Source organism: Antrostomus carolinensis, unplaced genomic scaffold, assembly GCF_000700745.2.
Source record: "Antrostomus carolinensis isolate BGI_N321 unplaced genomic scaffold, ASM70074v2 scaffold12465, whole genome shotgun sequence".
NCBI classification, from domain to species: Eukaryota; Metazoa; Chordata; class Aves; order Caprimulgiformes; family Caprimulgidae; genus Antrostomus; species Antrostomus carolinensis.
The window spans coordinates 5,721-26,531 of NW_010318482.1; the positions used below are offsets into that span (position 1 = coordinate 5,721).

At 38.1% G+C, this 20,811-nt stretch overlaps 1 protein-coding gene across 3 annotated transcripts in view; it reads left to right on the top strand.

The window, feature by feature from the left end:
* GNE (glucosamine (UDP-N-acetyl)-2-epimerase/N-acetylmannosamine kinase) overlaps positions 1-18,406 on the top strand; it is a 19,980-nt gene extending 1,574 nt beyond the window's left edge. Inside the window, exons 2-11 of one of the 3 annotated variants that reach the window (XM_010168918.1) lie at positions 2,450-2,901; positions 4,041-4,193; positions 5,108-5,320; positions 5,977-6,064; positions 7,160-7,370; positions 11,385-11,514; positions 14,497-14,718; positions 15,962-16,144; positions 16,797-16,913; positions 17,615-18,406. In XM_010168918.1, coding sequence (XP_010167220.1) covers positions 2,450-2,901; positions 4,041-4,193; positions 5,108-5,320; positions 5,977-6,064; positions 7,160-7,370; positions 11,385-11,514; positions 14,497-14,718; positions 15,962-16,144; positions 16,797-16,913; positions 17,615-17,850 — 2,005 coding nt within the window. In that variant the 3' untranslated portion in view covers positions 17,851-18,406. Of the gene's footprint in view, positions 1-2,449; positions 2,902-4,040; positions 4,194-5,107; positions 5,321-5,976; positions 6,065-7,159; positions 7,371-11,384; positions 11,515-14,496; positions 14,719-15,961; positions 16,145-16,796; positions 16,914-17,614 lie in introns of those variants that run through there. The other 2 variants (XM_010168919.1, XM_010168920.1) reach the window with 2 other exon arrangements.
* The last annotated feature ends 2,405 nt before the right edge of the window (positions 18,407-20,811 follow it).

Consider the following 20,811-nt stretch of genomic DNA (forward strand, 5'->3'; position numbering starts at 1 on the left):
CGCTCTTCCCAGCATGAAAGTCCAGGAACAAGATGTTCCAAAGCTTCCATGGGAGTCTCGGACCTCTTCAGGCTGAGCTCCCGGCTCCAGCATGGGGACATCCATGGGCTGCAGAGTCACACCCCACTCTGGGGGTCCACCCCCACTCTGGCAGTGGGCGACTTTCGGGATCCCAATTCCAGTCACACTTGCCCTCAGGCTCAGCTTCTCTGCTCCACTGTGGACTCCTCCATGGCCTACACCTGGGTATCTGCTCAGCTGTTGAATCTCCATGGGCTGCAGGGGACTCTGTCTTCTCCTACTCCATATGATAGAACTGGGTGTGGGTCTCTGTCTTTCACCCTCCTCCTCTTTGCTCTGGCAACAAAGCTCTTTCTGTGTCTGTCTGTCCTTTGTTTAGGCGGACAGTCGTCTTTTGTTAGGTCAATGGCCTGTCCTCCTTGTTCATCCCCACCTACTTCTTTTCAGGACAGTCCTTCCCCTCACAGATATGGATTGGCAGAGGTGTTTCTCTAGTGCTCATTGGCTCAGCCTGAGCTGGGGGGTCTCTGCCTTGGAGCCAGGGGAGCTTTTCGCTCTCACTAGGTGGCCCTTCCCACGCTACCAAAAAAAACGGCCCCCTCCCCACACCCACAAACCCAACACAATCTGTTAAGGTGAATTCAACACCACAAAGCTAACCTGATTTATAAGAAACAAACAAACCCAATCAAACTTCTTGCCAGTTTGGCATGTTGAATGGCATCCTGTCTGATAGGAGAAATAAGGTAATCCCATTTCATCTGATGAAGAGGAGAAACATGGCCCCAATTTTTCTATAGTCCTAAACCCTTTGCTTTCTGCAAGACTTCTGCAAAGTAATATGAAATATTACTTTTCCGATTCCAAGGTGTTTAACACCTGTCTCTCTGATGTAAATTATTTGTAATGGACAAAGCAGTAATAGCTTTTGATTTGACAAATGTTGTTGCTGTTATTTACTCTGTGGTAAGTATTCTCCAACTCTAGTACTGCTTTGGGTTTTTTACAGGACCTAGCCCTGCACTCCTTAATGGAGGGGATCCTAGAGAATTAGTGGGTCCTCAAAACATGTGTGCCAGTGATTTAAGTAGGGTAATCAACAGTAGCAGAATTTAAATGATAGTGATCCTGTGAAATGTTTCTTACTGAAACGTTTGGAGGATAGTAAAAGAAACAAAACACCAAAAATGCAGTCTTGTTTGTTCCCTAGATATTGATGTTTCAGAAGGGAAAGAACATAGAAGAAAAGAGAATAAAGTTTTTTGAGATAAATGCACATAATAGGGAATTTGAAATGTAATGTAGTTTATGCTATAAAAATCTGAGCAGCTTCACCCAATCACATAAAAAGGATTTGCTTTTAAAAAAAGATTACCTGATAAGTTACTTGTAGGAATGTATCCTATGTGTTACAGCAGTGAGCAGAATTAAGTAGACAGATAGGGTTTTATTTAGTTAGGCAGAATGGAGATTGCTTCTTTACTTGAGGTGGAGCATTTTATAGTCTTTGCTATCTTTGCTCGTCCTGCAGATCATGAGATTTTGATTTGTAAAATGTGAGTAGCAGAGTGGATTTAATGAAAATTAAATCTGATTTAAGTCAGTTTCAAAGTGTAATCCTTTGATTAAGACAGTGCATGTGTCAGAGGGTTTGAAGACAAAATTGGAAAACTTCTGGGTGTTTTCTCTCTAATTCCAGCCAGAGTGTGCAGACTGCTTAGGTCAGGTTTAATGAATGTGGAAGACAGGTAATCTTATACAGATGTATGAACTTTCATATTTCAAAAGCATTACTATAAACAGTAACAGTTCCCAGTATTCATGGAATGTTTTAACTTTCTCATTATCAAATTAAGCTGTTAGTATGTATGGAAAACCTTTTCTATTTAGTACGAAAGTGTTTCCTTTGAACTAAAATATCTTTGTGCAGTGATTTTAAGTCTGTAAGTCTTGATACAACTCGAATACAGAATCTGAAAAATGGATGCTAGCTGCAAGGTGTTTTCCTTGAACATACAGGCATTAGCTTTGTATATGTGTTTTATTTATACATTTGTCCAGCAAAGTCCTATATTGGTGAAAAGTCAACATACTTTTCCTGAAAAATCATGCCACTTCTATTTTCTGAAAGGCTCTGCAAACACATGAACCAAGTTTTGATTTCTGAGGGTTTCCAGAACATGTTCGGCAAGGCTCCTCATTAAAGTTGTCTACAAAAACTTGATGCTTGGAATAGTAGGGAGGATATTCATATAGATGAGAACATTCTGTTAAAATCTTAAAAATTAGTTTCCTCAAGGAAGGAGATGTGATAAGCAGGCCTTTGTTCAAACCCAGTACAACTATTCTAATATACAATTATTTTGTGAAGCTACATTGCTGTAAAACCAAGTTGTATTTACTCTAACCCTTTTCCTCTTACCTACAGTAATACCTATCGTATGATTGAACAAGATGACTTCGATATTCATACAAGACTACACACCATTGTGAGAGGGGAGGATGAGGCAGCTATGGTGGAGTCAGTGGGCCTTGCATTAGTCAAGTTACCGGATGTCCTGAACCGCCTGAAACCTGACGTAATGATAGTTCACGGGGACAGATTTGATGCTTTGGCCCTGGCCACATCTGCAGCCCTGATGAATATTCGTATTCTTCACATTGAAGGTGGGGAAGTCAGTGGGACCATTGATGACTCTATCAGACATGCTATAACCAAACTGGCCCATTACCATGTGTGCTGCACAAGGAGTGCAGAGCAGCATCTGATAGCCATGTGTGAAGACCATGACCGCATCCTTTTAGCGGGTTGTCCCTCATATGACAAGCTTCTCTCTGCCAAAAATAAGGACTACATGAGTATTATACGCATGTGGTTAGGTAAGCAGTCCACTTTTTATGTTTTTCATATGACTTCCAACATTAGACAAACTCAGTAACTACATTATCAGCCTGTGGGATCTGTTGACCAGTGGCACTGAGAAAAGTACAGGAAAGAAACAGAGAGACTTCTTGCTAATAAGTTTAAGTTTGCTTAATTAGAGATGATTATCAAGCATCAACCTGCTTCTCCTCAAAAAACTAGTATATTTGGTAAAAGTATCTAGTATTTCCTTCTTTCTACATTCCCTTCTTTTTTTGATCTTTTCTGCTGTGTATATCTGGAAAGCTACAAATCTGTCCTATTAAACATACCTGGTCGTTTTTCCAAGTCAAAAAATAAGTCCCTAAATGGGTAATTTCTCTAAGTTGAACAATTTAAAAACAAAAGTATGAACAGTTATTTTTGTGTAAAGGATGTATTTAAATAGAATCAGGGCTGTTCAGGGCTAATCTGAAAAAAATAAAAAAGGAATTTATATTATGAACATTCTTTCGAAGAATGCACTGCAGCAGGGCAACATGCACCAAAGGCTTTTGGTATTTCATATTAGTTTACTTTCAAATAATTCCTGTAAACAATGGGGGTTTGTGTTTGTTTATCTTTGACAAAGCCATCTCCTATATGGCACATTAACCTGTGTAGCTGGAAGCTGGAAACTTGTTAGATCAGTAGATTAATATTTTGCAGATAAACTTTTTTATCAAATGTACTAAAACAAGTATGACGGACTTTTTTAAAGCAATGGGAATGAAGTCTGTGCTTGAGGAATGACAACTGACAGAAAACCTGAGGAGCTTCAGGGCTTTCATGTTATTTCAGATGTACACTGTTGTGAGAACACACTCTTAACCCTGGTATAGTCTTGCAAAGCTTAGATGTAGGCCTGCAAGTTAATAGTTTGTTGGGGTTTGGTAGTGGTCTCTAAAGTTAAGACTTGCTTAGAGAGGCAAATAACAAGCTATATCCTCCTGGTATTCCCTTGAGTTTTAGTGTAGCATTGAAATTTACATGTAAGATAACCCATTCAGTGCCCTGACTGTTCAGGCTTTCACACTGGTCATTTAAAAAGTATGTCCTTCCTTCCTCTTACTATTCTATGCCAATAAAAATCCTTTCTTGGGCTCCATTTGGACAGGTGAAGATGTCAAAACCAGAGATTATATAGTTGCTTTGCAACATCCTGTAACCACAGATATTAAACATTCCATAAAGATGTTTGAGCTGACACTAGATGCACTCATCTCTTTCAACAAAAGAACACTTGTTCTGTTCCCTAATGTGGATGCAGGTGAGTAAAATACTTTCATGACAGAGGGACACATAACAGATTGTCATTAAAGCATACATTGGTTCTTAGGAGTGCTTTTACCCTAGAACCTTGAGAGAGTCCAGCACAGAGCCACCAAGATGATGAAGGGAGTGGAGCATCTCTCTTATGAGGAAAGGCTGAGGGAGCTGGGTCTCTTTAGCTTGGAGAAGAGGAGGCTGAGGGGAGACCTCATTAATGTTTATAAATATGTAAAGGGCGAATGTCATGAGGATGGAGCCAGGCTCTTCTCAGTGATGTCCAATGACAGGACAAGGGGTAGTGGGTGTAAGCTGGACAGGAGGTTCCACTTAAACTTGAGAAGAAACTTCTTTACAGTGAGGGTGACAGAGCACTGGAACAGGCTGCCCAGGGAGGTTGTGGAGTCTCCTTCTCTGGAGACATTCAAGACCGGCCTGGACGCCTTCCTGTGTAATCGTGTTTAGGTTCCTGCTCCAGCAGGGGGATTGGACTAGATGATCTTTTGAGGTCCCCTCCAATCCCTAACATTCTGTGATTCTGTGATTCTGTGAACCTTCAGCCAGATGGAAATAGCAGGATGGTCTCAGCATCATGTGTGCATCCACTGCAGCTCCATGTTCACATTGCTGGAAGACATTTTGGCTTTTCGGTGTGGGGAGGAAGATGAAACCATGTGACATGTAAAAGCAGTATTAGTGCCTTTTAAATTAACTAAAAACTACAATATAAAGATTTTTGTGGTGGATTTTGGCAATCAAATTTGGGCTTACATGCCAAGCTCTGCAACTTATACTATGAGGCTAAAAAGAGAACAAAACCAACTCAGAGCTGGCAACTCAATGAACAGCTCCTTTGCATGTTGGAACTTTCAGTTTAACAGAGCTTTAATTATTTATTCTACCTCTTGTTTCTAGGAAGCAAAGAGATGGTTCGGGTGATGAGGAAGAAGGGCATTGAACATCATCCCAATTTTCGGGCAGTAAAGCATGTCCCATTTGACCAGTTCATTCAGCTTGTTGCTCATGCTGGTTGTATGATTGGTAACAGCAGTTGTGGTGTCCGAGAGGTGGGAGCATTTGGTACACCTGTCATTAACTTGGGGACACGTCAGACGGGAAGAGAAACAGGTACATGTTTGCTTAACTACTTTAATTTTCTCATGGTTCTGAGGTTTTTTTTGTTCCACAGGATGAAGTTAAATGAATGCTTGACAGAGGCCATCTTGCACTATCAGTGCAATGTAATTTTTCACCCATTTTAAAGCTTCACTGTCTCTTAATTAGTGCTACTTGTGTGTTTTACATAAGATAATGAGGCTTTTATATATAGAAAAGTTAAACTATATCTCAATTTGCATTTAACAGAATAGGCAACTCGTTGTTTTCCTTTAGTTTGATGTTTGACATGTATTAACATTTAACTTTAAAAAATATGAACTCTTCACCACATCAGGAAGTAGCTATATTGCAGTATTTCACAGATACACAGATATGGCACATATAGCCATTTATCTCCTGTTTTCATTTGTACATTTTAAATTGAATAACAGAATTCTGTGGAAGGCTAATATTCTATTCTCTAGTATCTTGTAATGCATGACAGCATAGGAGTCATCATCGCTTTATTGGGAGCAACGGGAGGCACATAACTGATGAAGAGCAGTGTTGATTTGGCTAGTCTTTCCTGCTCAGAGGAAACAAAAATAATTATTTCTTCATTTCTAAAGCAGTTCTTACACTCTAATGTGATTTGAGGATCTGACCGGTCCTATTATGTCATTTAGGTGAAAATGTTCTTCATGTTCGTGATGCTGATACACAGGATAAGATTCTGCATGCTCTACAGCTGCAGTTTGGGAAACAGTATCCATGGTAAGTACATTCATCTTGCTTCACTGGAGTGGGTGTTAAAGCAGTAGAGTAAAAGGCATTTAGTCCTGAGATGGTTCATCGTATTTGATTGGAATACACTAATCTGAGGTTACAAATTATTTTTCATTTCACATGCCTCATTTGGAATCATAGTGCAATGTCCAGTATGCAGATTAGTATTTGTAGAGCAAAATGTTACTATTAATGTTTTGATATAACTAGTAATTTAACATCCAACAGAAAATCAAAAGGACAAAATTCACATGCTAGTTTAGACTAGCATGATTAAGTAAGATTGTTCCATAGGAGCAGCATGGGGAAGAACATCCTGTCTGCCTACCTCTGACTTGTGCCTGAAGGGCACAATACTTTATACCTGGATTGATGTCAGGCGTGATAAGTAGAATCCTGAGTGCAGGCTTCCAGAGGAGCTGCAGGATTATAGCAAGATGCTTTTTGTTATTCTTCAGCCATACAGTATTGACCCTCAGTACTTTAACATATACATTCTTGTAAACTTCAAGAGATATGTGTCTAATTAAGGACAAGAACAAAAGTATATTTCTTAAGAACATCAATAGAGTAATAAAACTGAATTCTGTAATGCCAAATGTCTGACACCATGTATGATGATATTTTAAAACCAGAACTTACATGTTGCAAATTGACATGAACATACCGTTTATTATTACTTAGTTGTCATCCATGTGGACTACTTGTCTGGACATACAGCACATAGCATAAACTTTCCATAATTCTAGAGTTTTATTATGTGGGTCCTTTCCTTAAACTTTTTTTTTTTTTTTTTTTTTTTTTTTTGCATCATTAGCTTTCTAGTTTTCTACATTCCATGTGTCATATTCCAAAATGGAGCTAATACCCAACTTGCACAATCTGTCATGTGATCTTCAAAGTACTGACACTATCTAGCATATCCCATGACAGACTCAAGTAGTGTGAGCTGCAGTACTGTCATAGTAGCCATATCATAATTTTGTAATGACACAGTGTTACAGCTTTCTGTCATATAAAAAACTTTATTGTAGATTGCAGTGTTATTTCCAATTAAACTGATTTTTTTTTTTTGTATTATAGCTCAAAAATATATGGAGATGGTAATGCTGTTCCAAGGATTTTGAAGTTTCTCAAATCTATTGACCTCAAAGAGCCACTGCAAAAGAAATTCTGTTTTCCTCCTGTCAAAGATAATATCTCTCAAGATATTGACCATATTCTAGAGACACAGAGTGCTCTGGCTGTGGATCTAGGTGGGACAAATCTCCGAGTAGCAATTGTCAGTATGAAGGTAAGTATTCTGTTGTGCTTTTAGATATTCTGCAAACTTCAGTGGACTTTGTGGATTTGTTCCTACAGTGGGGATACAGGTTTATTATGCACAACAGCTCAAAAAAAAGCAGTCTTACTGGCTTTTGCTGTTGAGGGGTGAAGTACATTTTCCCTCATTTGTTTCACCTCTTACACAGTCTTGACAGAATTTGCCTGCTGCTTTGCTCTTCTAAGGCTGCTGTTAAACTAGCAAAGCCCATTTGCTGGTGCATGGTCCTAGCTGCTCCCTCTCTGTGGGAAGTCATAAAATCCTCAAAGAATAGGACAACTTCCAGATGTGTCAGTTCCCCATAAAAGGTGACTCAGTTCACCCTGCAACTTCTTATGTGACAAGCAAAAAAGGAACAGGCTCCAAATGCAGTCTTACTTCCCTGCTGCCTTACACAGCCATGTAATGGACACACAAAACTACTCTGAGCAACAACCAGCATCTAGCAAAGCAATTAACTGAGGCAGAGTGGTGGGTTCATGGTGGGTGAGTTCAGGATACAGAATTTTGCATCTCTTCTACCAACAGAACAGTCAGTGTGAGAAAAGAGCAATTGTTCACTTTAAAGGAACAATTTTACTCCGGCCAGACACTTCAGTGAAGCACTTTTATTAAACATTCTTGCAAGAGCAGGTGTCCTATCTAGGAGAGGCACACACTGCCAGAGCAACACAGAAATTTTTATACTCTATTCCCGACTGCAAAATTCCTCCCTTGTTTCCCTGTTGGTGAGGTACTCCAAGGTTTACAGCCCATCCAATATGCCTATGAAGTCCCACCGTAGTTTAAATTTCCTGCCACTCTATTTTAATCTCCCACCCCCTTTTTATTGTTTATGAGTTTGTTTTGGGTTTTTGGTTGTTTGGATTTTTTTCCTCCTTTTTATAATAACATGCTAGGCAGTTACTCAGCAGCATATCCTTATCTCTAGCCAAAGATGTCTGTCTTAGTTTCTGCTAAGTCATCCTTGCATTGCAGGAGCTGAGCCCTCCTAGTTGCAAAGACATTGTCATTTCTCACAGCCAGTAATCAAAGATTCTCGGTATCTTTCTGTGTAGAAGCATAATCAGTAAGACAGTACTGAGCCTCAGCAGGCAAATTGTTCACTGGAATGCATCACACCACAGAGATGTAGGCCAATCTGCGAGTGAATCAGGAGAAAAACAATTATTAGAGATATGGAAAAGAGGGAAAAGTTGAAGAAACTAGAATTGTTTAGTCTAGAGAAGAGAAAACTGACTGGGGGAAAAAAAAAGTCTTCGGATATGTAAGAAGCCTCTTCCACTTTGCATAAGCAAGTAGTAAAGTATTAAAACACATTAAAAAGTATTAAACATTAAACTATTAAACCCGAGAAGGGAGAATTATTTTACATTTTTTTCTTATTATCCAGCTTAGCTGTCAATGCAAGAGAAGGCTGGAATAGATGGTCTAGAAGGGTATGGTGTCTTCATTGTCAAAATAGTAAGAATTGGTTTTAAAAGGTCTCAGCTGAATTATAGTTTGTTGATCTTGCATTGGAAAAGGGTGGTGGATTTGAGTTGTGTGATGATCTTCTAAAATTCCTATCGGGGTTTTTGATTTATTTTTTTTTTAATTGTGTTGACTGTCCTTTGATGTATGAAAAGAAGTGCTTGATGGCTTCATACTGGCATCAGAGTAAGTAAAATTTGATACATATACTAGAATTCATAGGGACTTTAAAGAGTGAGTTTTGAGTCTGAAGTACCTCTCTTTATGTAAAACTAACCCATTTCAAATAGGCTTGAAGTTACAGCCTTGTAAAGGCTGTATGGAGAGATGTTCAGGTTTAGTGATTAAATCACTGTGTGATTTAGTGGTCTCTATGCTTGGAAGTTCCTCAACCCATTTCTGTGGTAATGGCAAAGTAGGAAGCTTTCCTTTGCCTGTGTCAGTCATAGCACGGATAAGTATGCATTGCTTGCATAGCTCTGCCAGTCATAGACAACCATAGTACAAATATTTGACAGCTAACTGAGAAAGATGAAGGTTCATATTTGGCAAACATAACAAAAACTGAAGTCTTAAAAAACAGCAAGTGACAACCAAAATAGCATCAGTATCAATCTGATGCCAGATCACTTGCAAAGGCGTTGTATAGCAAAACAAGTAAATAAACCCATGACCATCATCTAATTATCCAGATAATGAAAAAAACACAAATTTTTTATTTAAACTTGTGAGCTTCAAGCTTATGGGATAAAAATTATCTTTTGATGGTGTAAAAAATATTTAAAATAAATCTTATCCAGGCTGATAAATTAAAGGATAGTTAGGACTGAAGAATTTGAACTCATTTAGATGCTTGTCTTCCTGTTTGGGGCAGGGGAACACCCATAAAAATCCTGAATTCTGCAGCACTTTAAAGATGTGAATAAAACTCATGTTGAGAAGTCTTTGGCTTTAATTCTCAACAGATAACTAGATCAGTTAGACATAATTTACCCAGAAAGAAAAGTTGCCTGCAGAAAGATGAAGGGCTATGTAAATTTACTTTATATGGTCCAGAATTTTTGCATTAATTTAAAAGGAGATACCTAGCAGATCTTTGAGGTCTTAAAGAAAACTTTTTAAAGTATAATTTTTTAGAAGTAAAATTGACACCACATTTTCTGCCAACACAGCCAGGAAAAAAAAAAATAAAACTGTCTGTTTTGCAGAGTGTAGCTTGACATCACATTTATGAAAGCTGAAATGTTAACAAGTCAGAACAAAAAGGATCAGACTTTCATAATAAAATTTATACAACAGATATAAACATTTAAGAGAAAATGGCATAGTTGAAGGTGTAGTTTTCTTTTCATGAAGAAAATAACATTTCAAAAGCTCCTTTCAAAAGCCGTTGTGTCTTCTGATAATGTTTGCTGCAGCAAACATCTTCCAAAGTAACTTCCCCTCCAAACCAAAAGTGAAGAGGAAATTAAAATCTCCAAAACCCTATTGCTGATATGATGCTGAGATGGTGGGATGTAATACTCCCACCCCAATTCACTGATATCTTGGAATTTTCCCAGTTATTTTGGCAATGACTCAGCCACGTTGCATATAGGCTTTGTTGCTCTTTTTCGCCTCTTTGTATTAATGCACTGCTGTTCACTTAGATACACTGTAAAGTATTGCGGATATAATGGGGAGAATAACATCACTAAGCAGCATATCTTCTGCAGTTTCCTGGCCTAATCCAGCAATATTAACATTACATTTAGATGAGTTCCTCACTCAGTACCCACAGATTCAAGCATGAATAATGAATGCTTTCATTACAACTGTATGACTCCTAGGGTTGAAAAATAATCCCTTCCTGCTGGACCTTCCCTCCCTGTAAAACATACATCACAGTAGATGTTACTCCAGAAATATTTCAAGTGATTCAGGAGTGTGATTGCTTAGAATAAAAGTTATTTGTGAAAGGACAGAAAATTTTGCATTAAAATTTCTATTATTTCTCTCTGTCTGACTCTTCTCCTGCTGGTAAAATAGCAGTGTCTGTGACACCATGCAGAACTTCGTAGTCAAATGGGAAACATTTTATTATTCAAGCACTATAGGTTTTCTGTCCTTTGTAGCAATTGCTGCTCTCTTACTTTTTTTAACACTTTATAGTATTGAGCTTAAGTGCATTGCTGTGTCATGGTTTACTTCTAACAACCATTCCAGTAGATCCTGTGGTATTTCTTTACACAATCCACATGTTCCTTAAAATATGTATTTTATTTTGGATGGGGGAGGTTGATTACAGAAGCAGAATGTAATGCCTAATCTTGCAAACTTGTCCCCCAGAGTTGTTGGGAATCTTGCACAGAACAGCCTATAGGACCAAGATCTAAGGCACACACCTGTATTTTTTAAAAAGAGAGAAGTTATGACTCTTCATTTTCAAGTTGACCTGTAGTTTAAACTGAAGATAAATTAATCGTGAACTACATTTATATGGGGCACGTTACAGTTTTTTTTAATTTCTAGGGGGAAATAGTAAAGAAATATACCCAGCTCAACCCTAAAACTTATGAAGACAGACTAGAATTAATTCTAAAGATGTGTGTAGAGGCTGCATCAGAGGCAGTAAATGTGAACTGCAGAATTTTGGGAGTAGGTAAGTTAACAAATACTAAATTTGGTTTTTAAATGTAAATTTTTCAACATGCAATGAAATCACTACTCATTAATTTAAACACCTTTCTAAAATTGATCTTGTGTATTTTAATCTCTTAAATTATATTCTTAACCCAAAAACTTTTTCAAATGTCTGTGAAAATGAGAAGCTGACTATAAAGACTAAGTTGCCCAGAGACAGTAACAGCCATGAAAGTGATCTGCTAAGTTATATCTAAATGATAACTAATATGTATGGTATATAGATTTTGTGGATTTTGAAGCTCCCTGCAGTCTCAGAATTGTAAGTCAGATGCTTAGTGTCTATTGAAACAGCTCTTGAAACAACTGCAGCTGAGTCAAGTTTCCTCTACTATCTATAAGCCTTTCTTTATGGCTAGGATCAACTGTGCAGCAGAATCCTTAGTTTCACTAGGGCAGACTAAAAAGGCTAAAACGTTAGATTAAATTTGCAGCTAACAGAGACAAAAGACAAAAGCAGCCTTATCGTTGGTGTCCGGTGTACTTACAGTGTCGTAGAGTTCCAAATTAAACTGTGTGTTTACACCAGACAGGATTTTTTCAGTTGAATGATGACTGGGAGATATTAGTTATTTGTGAAGGTGTCAATTAATGTGTCTTGGAATTTTAAGAAGGAAATAAAATCTTCATTTTAGTTTAGAAATGCTCTAAAAGAAATGTAGTTTGCTCCAGACCAAAAGTTACTTGAATCACACAGAAGAAAAGTTAATTTGAACTTCTTTTAAAAGTATTTTTCAAAACAATGTTACACAAAACAATGTACAAAAAGCCATAGGAAGAAATATGTTAGACCTTCAAATCAAATCTTTCAGACTATCTGTTGGGTGATACACATGACTTAACCACCCATGTTGTTTTATTGTGTCCAAATGCTAAATCTTGAAAGCCTCGTAGTTCCTGTAGAGAAGATGGTAAACTCTGCAGTAGTCACTTTTGCAAGTATCTAAGAACAGTTTACAGTCAGCTACCTTTATTAGGATAATGAAACTATAAACTGGTTTACTGAGGTTTATATATGGGGAAAAAACTTTCCTTTTGTTTGTCAATTTCCTTTTGCAAATGAAGGCTTACTGTTCAATTGCTGAGTGATGAGGGGGAAAGTGATACAGAGTAAGAAATTTCTTACCTACCTATTTCTGCTGGCTGCTCTTTACCTCATTCAGACTGGTAGTTTGAATCTGAGTACTAGATTAAATTAAAAGTTCTCTTCAGAGAATGACATATAAACCCTATGGGAATAATTAACATATTAGACTCTAGTAATTTCATTAAATGATCATGAGATGGAGAGTTCCTATAATTTGGAGAAATTTTTGCAAGACTGAGCAGAGGGCTGGACTTAATCCTGGACTTTTTGTCAGTAACAGTGGCCTTCTTCCAGCTATCATCGGTAAGAGTAAAAGTAATAACCATTGGAAATGAGTAAGGAGAAAGAGCTACTAATAGAAAGCAATGAAATAAAGTGTTTTCCCCCTTTTAGTCCTATAAAATACTGTCAGCACTCAAAATATAAGGTACATGAGCATAACTCCCACTGATACAAAACAGGTTTGCAGAGTAATTAAACAGTAGGACTCTGGGGGGGGGAGGGAATAAAAAATGTCAACATCTTTTTGTCTTGATGATCAAACAAGTCTAGATTGCAACAGCTCTGCAGTTAGTTTCAATTTTGTTATTTTTGTTGTGATTTTTTTCCACTCAAAACATTTTGGACTAGGTGATCTCCTGAGGTCCCTTCCAGCCCCCACAATTCTGTGTGTGTGTGATTTAGATTAAAAACAGCTTTATGAAAATAAGGGAGAAGTGAAGGCTATCAGGCCCAAAGAACACTATCAGCTGTTACTGAGTTTTCTTTTTTACTTTTACAAAACACAAATTTTAAACCAAAGGAGCCCCAGATCTATACATAAATGTTGTATAAAGAAACTTGTGAGAGCTATATATTTACTGCTGTTGGGCAGTATTTAAGTTATCTTTATGGAGCTGATAGTAGAGAAAAGAGGTTGAAGGTCATTTACATCAATTACAGAATTACGGCATTTAGAAAAAGCAGACATGTTTTACTAAGCTATTGCTGAGTTAGCAACTAAGTATTAAATAAGGTTTTGTTGCAATAAACATTTGGTTCTTGAAATCCTAGGGAGACCTCCAGATTGACATTGGGAATGTTGTTTCTATTAGGTACTTGCTGACAGGTTGTCAGATTATTTGTTCTTTACAAAGTGAGATTTTGGGGGGTCTTACAGCTTTAATATTCGATTCAGATGCTTGTCTCATAGCTTTTGTGCTGCTTTCTATTATAATGTTAACCCTGGAACTCTGTTTTTCCGAACATCTTTAGATAAGTGACACAATCATATAAGCTCTGTATAAGAATAATAGCTAAAATATTCAAATTTGTTGTGTAGAACTAAATATGTCCACAATGGAGTGGGCTGCTTTTCAGAGGTCCTGACAGAGTCCATCAGCTTTGGAAGCCTCTTCAGATAGAGAAAACTGGTTTGGCTAATAGTGCCTATTGTTAGCCGTTTTTCCATTCAGTAGACAAATCTATGAACAGTCTTTATTTTTCTGGAAAATAAGTGAATTTTAAAGTAGAAATTACTACTCAAAGTCCAGTGATTATTTTTAGTCATTCTAAATCTGGAGAGTTACAGCAAATTTCAGGACACTTCAGTAGTTCCAGGGTTTGAGCAGTTTATTTCGTGCTGCTTGCTATTGTGTGTCTTTCATACATGACTAAAAAGAAACACAATATTAAGTGATTTTCTGCAGTCTTGCCTGAAGTAGGAACATTAACTCTGACTAACACTAACCATTACCCATCTGGTTGGTCTTAAGATAGTATTGTCATTGCAAAAAGGAAAAAAAAAAAAGCTTTTACTTAAAGTATTACACAAACTTAGTTTTGACTTTTCTCTCTTGTATTTCTGGGACTTAGGTATTTCCACAGGGGGACGGGTAAACCCCCGGGAAGGAATTGTGCTTCACTCTACAAAACTCATTCAGGAGTGGAGCTCTGTGGATCTCAGAACTCCAATATCTGATGCTCTGCACCTGCCAGTCTGGGTGGACAATGATGGAAACTGTGCTGCTCTAGCAGAGAGGAAATTTGGTCATGGAAAAGGAATAGAAAATTTTGTAACACTCATTACTGGTACAGGTGGGTATGTTATAGTTCAATGAAACCCAAAGTCAAAATACCAGCACTATAATTCAGAGACTCGGCTGATCTTAAAAGTATAAACACCACCACTGTGCCTGCAAAACCCTAACATATTAGGTTCCTAAACAAAAAATATTTTTGCCACTGTATCTATTTGTTTCTTTTAGGGTACTTTTTAATTTTTTCAAGCATATTAAACCTTTTGCTTAGTATAAGCTTCTTGATAAAAGATGTTCTGCTGATACAGCTATGCAGGCAAACAGTTTTTCCAAAATAAGGTAAAACTAAGCAACTTCAGCTGGAATAATTTTGCTTTTTTCAGCTTTATAGCTTAATTCTCTTCCAGCTGCAGAAATACACATCAGATCAAGATATGTACCTAGAAGATAAGCAACTGAATATGAGGGATGATGCTTATGATGCTCAAATGCAAATGTGGGGTAACTTTTCTCCATTGTTAAGTATATAGTCCTTTAGAGTGGTGGCAATAATAAGTAGCTGATCATAGAATCATACAATGTTGTGAGTTGGAAGGAACCCACAGGGATCTTTTGAGTCCAGCACCTGTCCCTGCATAGGACAATCACAAGATTTAGACCATGTATCTGAGGGCATTGTCCAAATGCTTATTGAATATTGTCAGACTTGGTGCCATGACTGCCTCTCTGGGGAGCCTGTTCCAGTGCTCCACCACCATCTGGGTGAAGAACTTTTTCCTAATGGTCAACCTAAACTTCCCCCAGTACATCTTCCTGCCATTCGGGGTTTGGGAAGGGGTAGCAGAGTATGGCCGATTCAAGTGTTTTGGCTCTTTAGCACACAGGTTTAGCTGTCTAAATACAGCATTAAAACATCTCCTCTGAAATGCAAAATTTTAAGGCCACTTGAAACATTAGTTTTGTGCATAAAGAACAAGACTCACAAGCGTAAAAGACTTGTCATATTTTTCAGTTCAGTTCAGTACCATCCATAGGCTTTTTAAGAAAGGAGAAGCATTATATACCATTTTGATACATATATGAATAGGAGGGAGCTATGAGCTTGCTTAATGAGTCGAACAGAGAAGAGTTCTTCAATAACCAGTAATTTTTGGTTTCTGGTATAGACCACTGATGCATATATTTTATCTTGTCAGTATTAAAATATGCAAATGTCAGTATTCTGCAGAATTGGGGCTTTTAACATGGTTTGGGGTTTGTTTTGTTTTTTAATCATCACAGATGTTTTCTTATCTTTGCAGGAATTGGAGGTGGAATCGTTCATCAACATGAATTGATCCATGGCAGTTCTTTCTGTGCTGCTGAGCTTGGGCATATTGTTGTATCTTTGGATGGACCAGAGTGCCTGTGTGGTAGCCAGGGATGTATAGAAGCATATGCCTCTGGAATAGCATTACAGAGAGAAGCTAAGAAACTGCATGATGGTATCTATGTACTTGCTGGTTTTGAAAACATGATTACTAAATTGCAGTATAGGAAGAAACTTGCAAAGATTATATTAAGAAAAATAGACCTGCCGTATTTTTGTAGGAGGTGATGAGAATAGGTGTACAGGCAACCAGACAAGATTACTGTGTATTGCCAACCTACAAGCTGCCACAATCTGTGCAGTACAATGCAATTCTTTTTCAGTGATGGCAGTACCCAAGCAAGCCACATTTGGAACCACTGGTCTCAAAATTAACAGAAGCATGTAGTAGTTTAATCTCTCCTGTTTAAGCATGCTGTGAGGTTTGGTTTCACACCAATTGTCTCTCAGCAGTAGCTTCTCAGTCTTAGATAAGTTTGAGAACATTTATATTTTATTTTATTAACTTTTGGGGCTGAGAAGACTAGTGAATTACCATACTATAATTGTTTTGAGTTTGATGCCCTGCTTTTACAAGTAGTTTCCTGAATAGTATGGGTATGACCACTTTGGCTGAACTGAGGGTTGGACAAGATTGCTCAGGATTCAGGCTTCAGTGTGCAAGTAAAAGAGAGTCAAAGGTCTTAACTGTCTGCTTGTCACCGTCCATTTCTTGACTTACTGCATCACCATGTTTCTCTTGGCTTTCTCTCCTCCTCTTCAAACAGAGGATCTGCTTTTAGTAGAAGGAATGTCAATGAAGAAGGAGGAGGTTGTTAGCGCTGCACATCTCATTCAAGCAGCTAAACTTGGGAACACAAAAGCAGACGACATTCTCAGAACAGGTGAGAACATAGCCCAAAGTGTGGAACCCTCCCATGATTAGATCTTTGCGAATACAGAGATGGTAATTCACTGTAGTGCTACAAACACAACTCTACATGTTGAGGACATCTCTATATAAAAATACTAATGATAAAGAAATGTTAAATATTAGAATTGGAGGATATGTGAGCAGAAGTGTGTATTAAAATCTCTGTTGAATAAATGAGAAGATGAAAAGTTTCTGCAAAGATCAGTTTAAAAAAAGTGTGGTCTCAGCATCCTCATATTGAAAAATGGACATTCCTTTGCAGGTAAGTCTGAGCAAGCAAAGGCAATATATGTATTACTTTACATAGGGTATTTTACTCTTTTACTAGCTTTAAACACAGTCCTCTTCTTCATACATAGCCGATAGCATTAAGATGGTAAATAATGCTTTCCTATTTACTCTTATCTTACAAGAGTGGAAATGCATTGCTTTGTCTTTCACATCACTATCACTGGATAATGCATTATTGGGTAATAACATTGTCTTTTACTTTTGAAAGAAAAATTAATGGCACATTCCTATTTTCTGATAACATAAACTCAAAACTGTCTGCCATATGGAATAGAACACCTTCCTGACAGTGTCATTTGCTGCTAACACACCTGTTTCAACATCTGATGCTTGGACTGCTTTGAGCATTCTACTTAATTTCTTTCTATTTTATCTTTTCAGCTGGGACAGCATTAGGCCTTGGAGTTGTGAACATTCTGCACACTATGAACCCCTCTCTTGTGATCCTTTCTGGCATTCTAGCTAGTCACTATGTTAATGCTGTCAAAGATGTGATAAACCGACAGGCTCTGTCCTCTGTTAAAACTGTGGATGTGGTGGTCTCAAATCTAGCTGATCCTGCTCTTCTTGGAGCTGCTAGCCTGGTACTAGATTATACTACACGTAGAATATACTAGGTACGTGGAAGAATTATAAAAATGGACTATTCAGATTCCTAATGGGTGGAAGGAATACTTTGCCCAAAATTTTTCTTTGATGAGAACAGCTACTGAATCATGGTAGTGTTCTGAATAGTTAGTGACTGCTTCACCATTTCCTAACTGAAGTATTAACTTGTATTTTTCCTAAATGTAATCTGACTTCATAGGAACTAATGTACAATTCTGTCGTTTTTAATGACCTCTGTTGATAAGCCCATATGTTGCTTTATGTGTAGCTAAATTATTTATGAGCCTATCTTGATGTGTGGTGGAGAATATGCATATGGTGTGTCAAATTACAGCTAGCATTTGGGGATCTGTATCTCATTTCTCACCTATGTGAAATGAGAATTCTGTAACGTGACCAGCTTTCCAGTTTACACACAAAAAGTAAATATAATTACCAAAAGCAGGTAATAATTTCATTGGGTAGAAATGAGGGAAGTTGCCTCTACAATCAAAAAGGCTGCATCTAGAAATTGTAGTTCATTAAGGACTCGGTGAAGGCGTTATTTATTACATCATCCTTAAATCTACAAAAGTTGCCTTCACTTCATCCTCTTTTCCACAAGAAGTGCTTATTGAAAACTCACATCTTCATAGCAGACTTTAGAAACACCACCCTGTCTCCTTCTTGATGTCTCCAGGAATAATTGTGCAGCCTCTACACACAGTTTTTCTCAGAATTGGCATAAACTGGTTCTTAATGATTTGCTAAATTGTAGTAGGCTTTATGTCACCAGGGGTTCTTAGTTCCTTTTCCTGCGTGTCTTGGTTTACTTGGTGATTCTCAGTAACTTCAATACCAGAGCGGTAGCTCCGTGGTCAAGGAGAAATCAGCTTTGCTCTACAGGTCAGGAGTAACCATATTGAGGTTATAACAGAAAGGAGTCCTGTCACTTGATCTTACCACCCTCTAGTATCACAAGGACTGCTTGACTAAAGTGGGACCAGGCTTTTGCTTTCCAGACCTCCTGAAGCTAGGATATTTTTGATATCTCAGACTCCAGACAGATTTTTCCCTAGCAGTTGATGGGAGGGTGCAGGCATAGAGAAAACATGAAAGGCTAAAACACATTTGAAAAATTTTACTCTAAACACCTTTAACATCTAGTCCTGTCAAGAATGCTTTTGAAAATGTTTTTTTTTTTTTCTATCAGCTGGATAAGAACCTGCTGCATATGTGCAAGTGGTGCAGAAGTACTTGTAGTTTTCCCTGAAAAGCTTGTGGGTTTGTAAAATCAAAAAGAATTAAAAATCACATTTAATAGCATAACAGTGATTATTTCTTCGTTTCTTGCTTCTCCCCTGTTCAGAAACCTCCCTCACATTTCAGGCACTTTATTACGGACCAGAGGTTTTATTGTATCCAATTCCAGGGAGAGCAAACATCAGATGTTCACAAAACATCAGCAGTGCTGTGCTATCTGGTTACTTGATGCTGGCCTTGTCCTTTACAGGAGCCCATACAGTCAAAGTCATGGGCTCTAGTGAGGGCAAACCAGCCTTTATACCCATTACTGGGAGGGAAGAAGGGGAGTGAAAGCACAACAGCTGACCTGTCTTTCCCCAGCTAGTGTCAACATTTTGAGCCTAAAGAAGCAGTGCCTTCTCCTTACCTGCACTGGCAACATCTGCTAATACTACCTTTTGTAGGAGGAGGTTTGGGTTTGCAGCGTTCTGGTAACTGCATACAGTAACCTAACAGTGCTGAAGCCTTAGCTAGCAAGCATGGCACTGTCCAGCCCTCTGAGCAGAATTGCATATGACATTCAACAGCCTGGGTAGGAGGAGACCCCCTCAGGGACATGCATGTTTATACTTAAGTACCAGAAGTACTTAAATTGCAGAGTGCCAAAAGGTTGCAAAGTGACTTAAAACTGGAGTTTAGAGTGCTGTACCTTATAATTAATGTAACCAGTGTTAAGACCTCTGTCAGTCCCTATACCTGATTGCTTCTCGTCCTTGCATCTGGTGGAAAAAGACTGCTTTGTCTACAACAGCACTGCCTAAGCAGAGAAACCCAACCAGCCAGGACTTGGGATCATGAGGAGGCCAGTTGAGTTTTACTAGCTATCTTGTTACAGACCACTGCTGATGCTTTGCAAGCCATATAGTTAATCAGTACAGCATCAAGGTTTGGAATTTCTTTTTTGGTCTCCCAAGCCATAAGTTTAGTTATTCAGTATTTTAAGTCTTTGCTCTGCCATCCAGACACTCAAAATTAACAAATGCCTCAGCTTTCTGGTGGCCTTGAAGCACTGTCTTTCTTCCACTTAAGCATATCAAACTTGTCAGGACATAGTACCAGCGGAGGCACTGCCAAGTTTGTTTCACAGAAACACATGACAGACAGCAAGGTGCAGCAGTTTATACTCCGATTCACTCTGCATCAGTGGAATCATCACTGTGTCCCTTTCCAATGCCATGGAGAGTTTACAGGCATTAGTAAAGGGTAAAATACCTGGACTGTACACCCCTTGGACCATTCCAGATAATTGTGTTTGGAAAGTGGTTTATCAAAGGCACATTACACCTAGTGCTTTGGCAGCTGAAGCACATAGGTGGTAAAGCCATGTATTTATGTTGTAGAGTTGTATTCTAGCACCAAGCTATGTTTTCATAATCCAAAAGCAGATGTTTTGCCCTGTGGGCACATAATCTGTTTTAATAACAACAAAAAATGCTCATGAGATCTGAAGAAGACACAGAAAGCCAAATTTTTCTTAAGCCTCAAGCTTGCACATACAGTTGTAGTACTTCCAGATTGGTTCCTTTGGCAAGTTCACACAAAACAAGATCAAACCGTATACTTTGCTGTGGTGCCCAAACCACCCACTGCTTACCCCACTGCAGTTTGGTATTAAAAAATCAGACAAAGATGACTACTGTTACAGATTGAGCAAGGCAATGAGAAGACAAGTAATACAGCCAGTT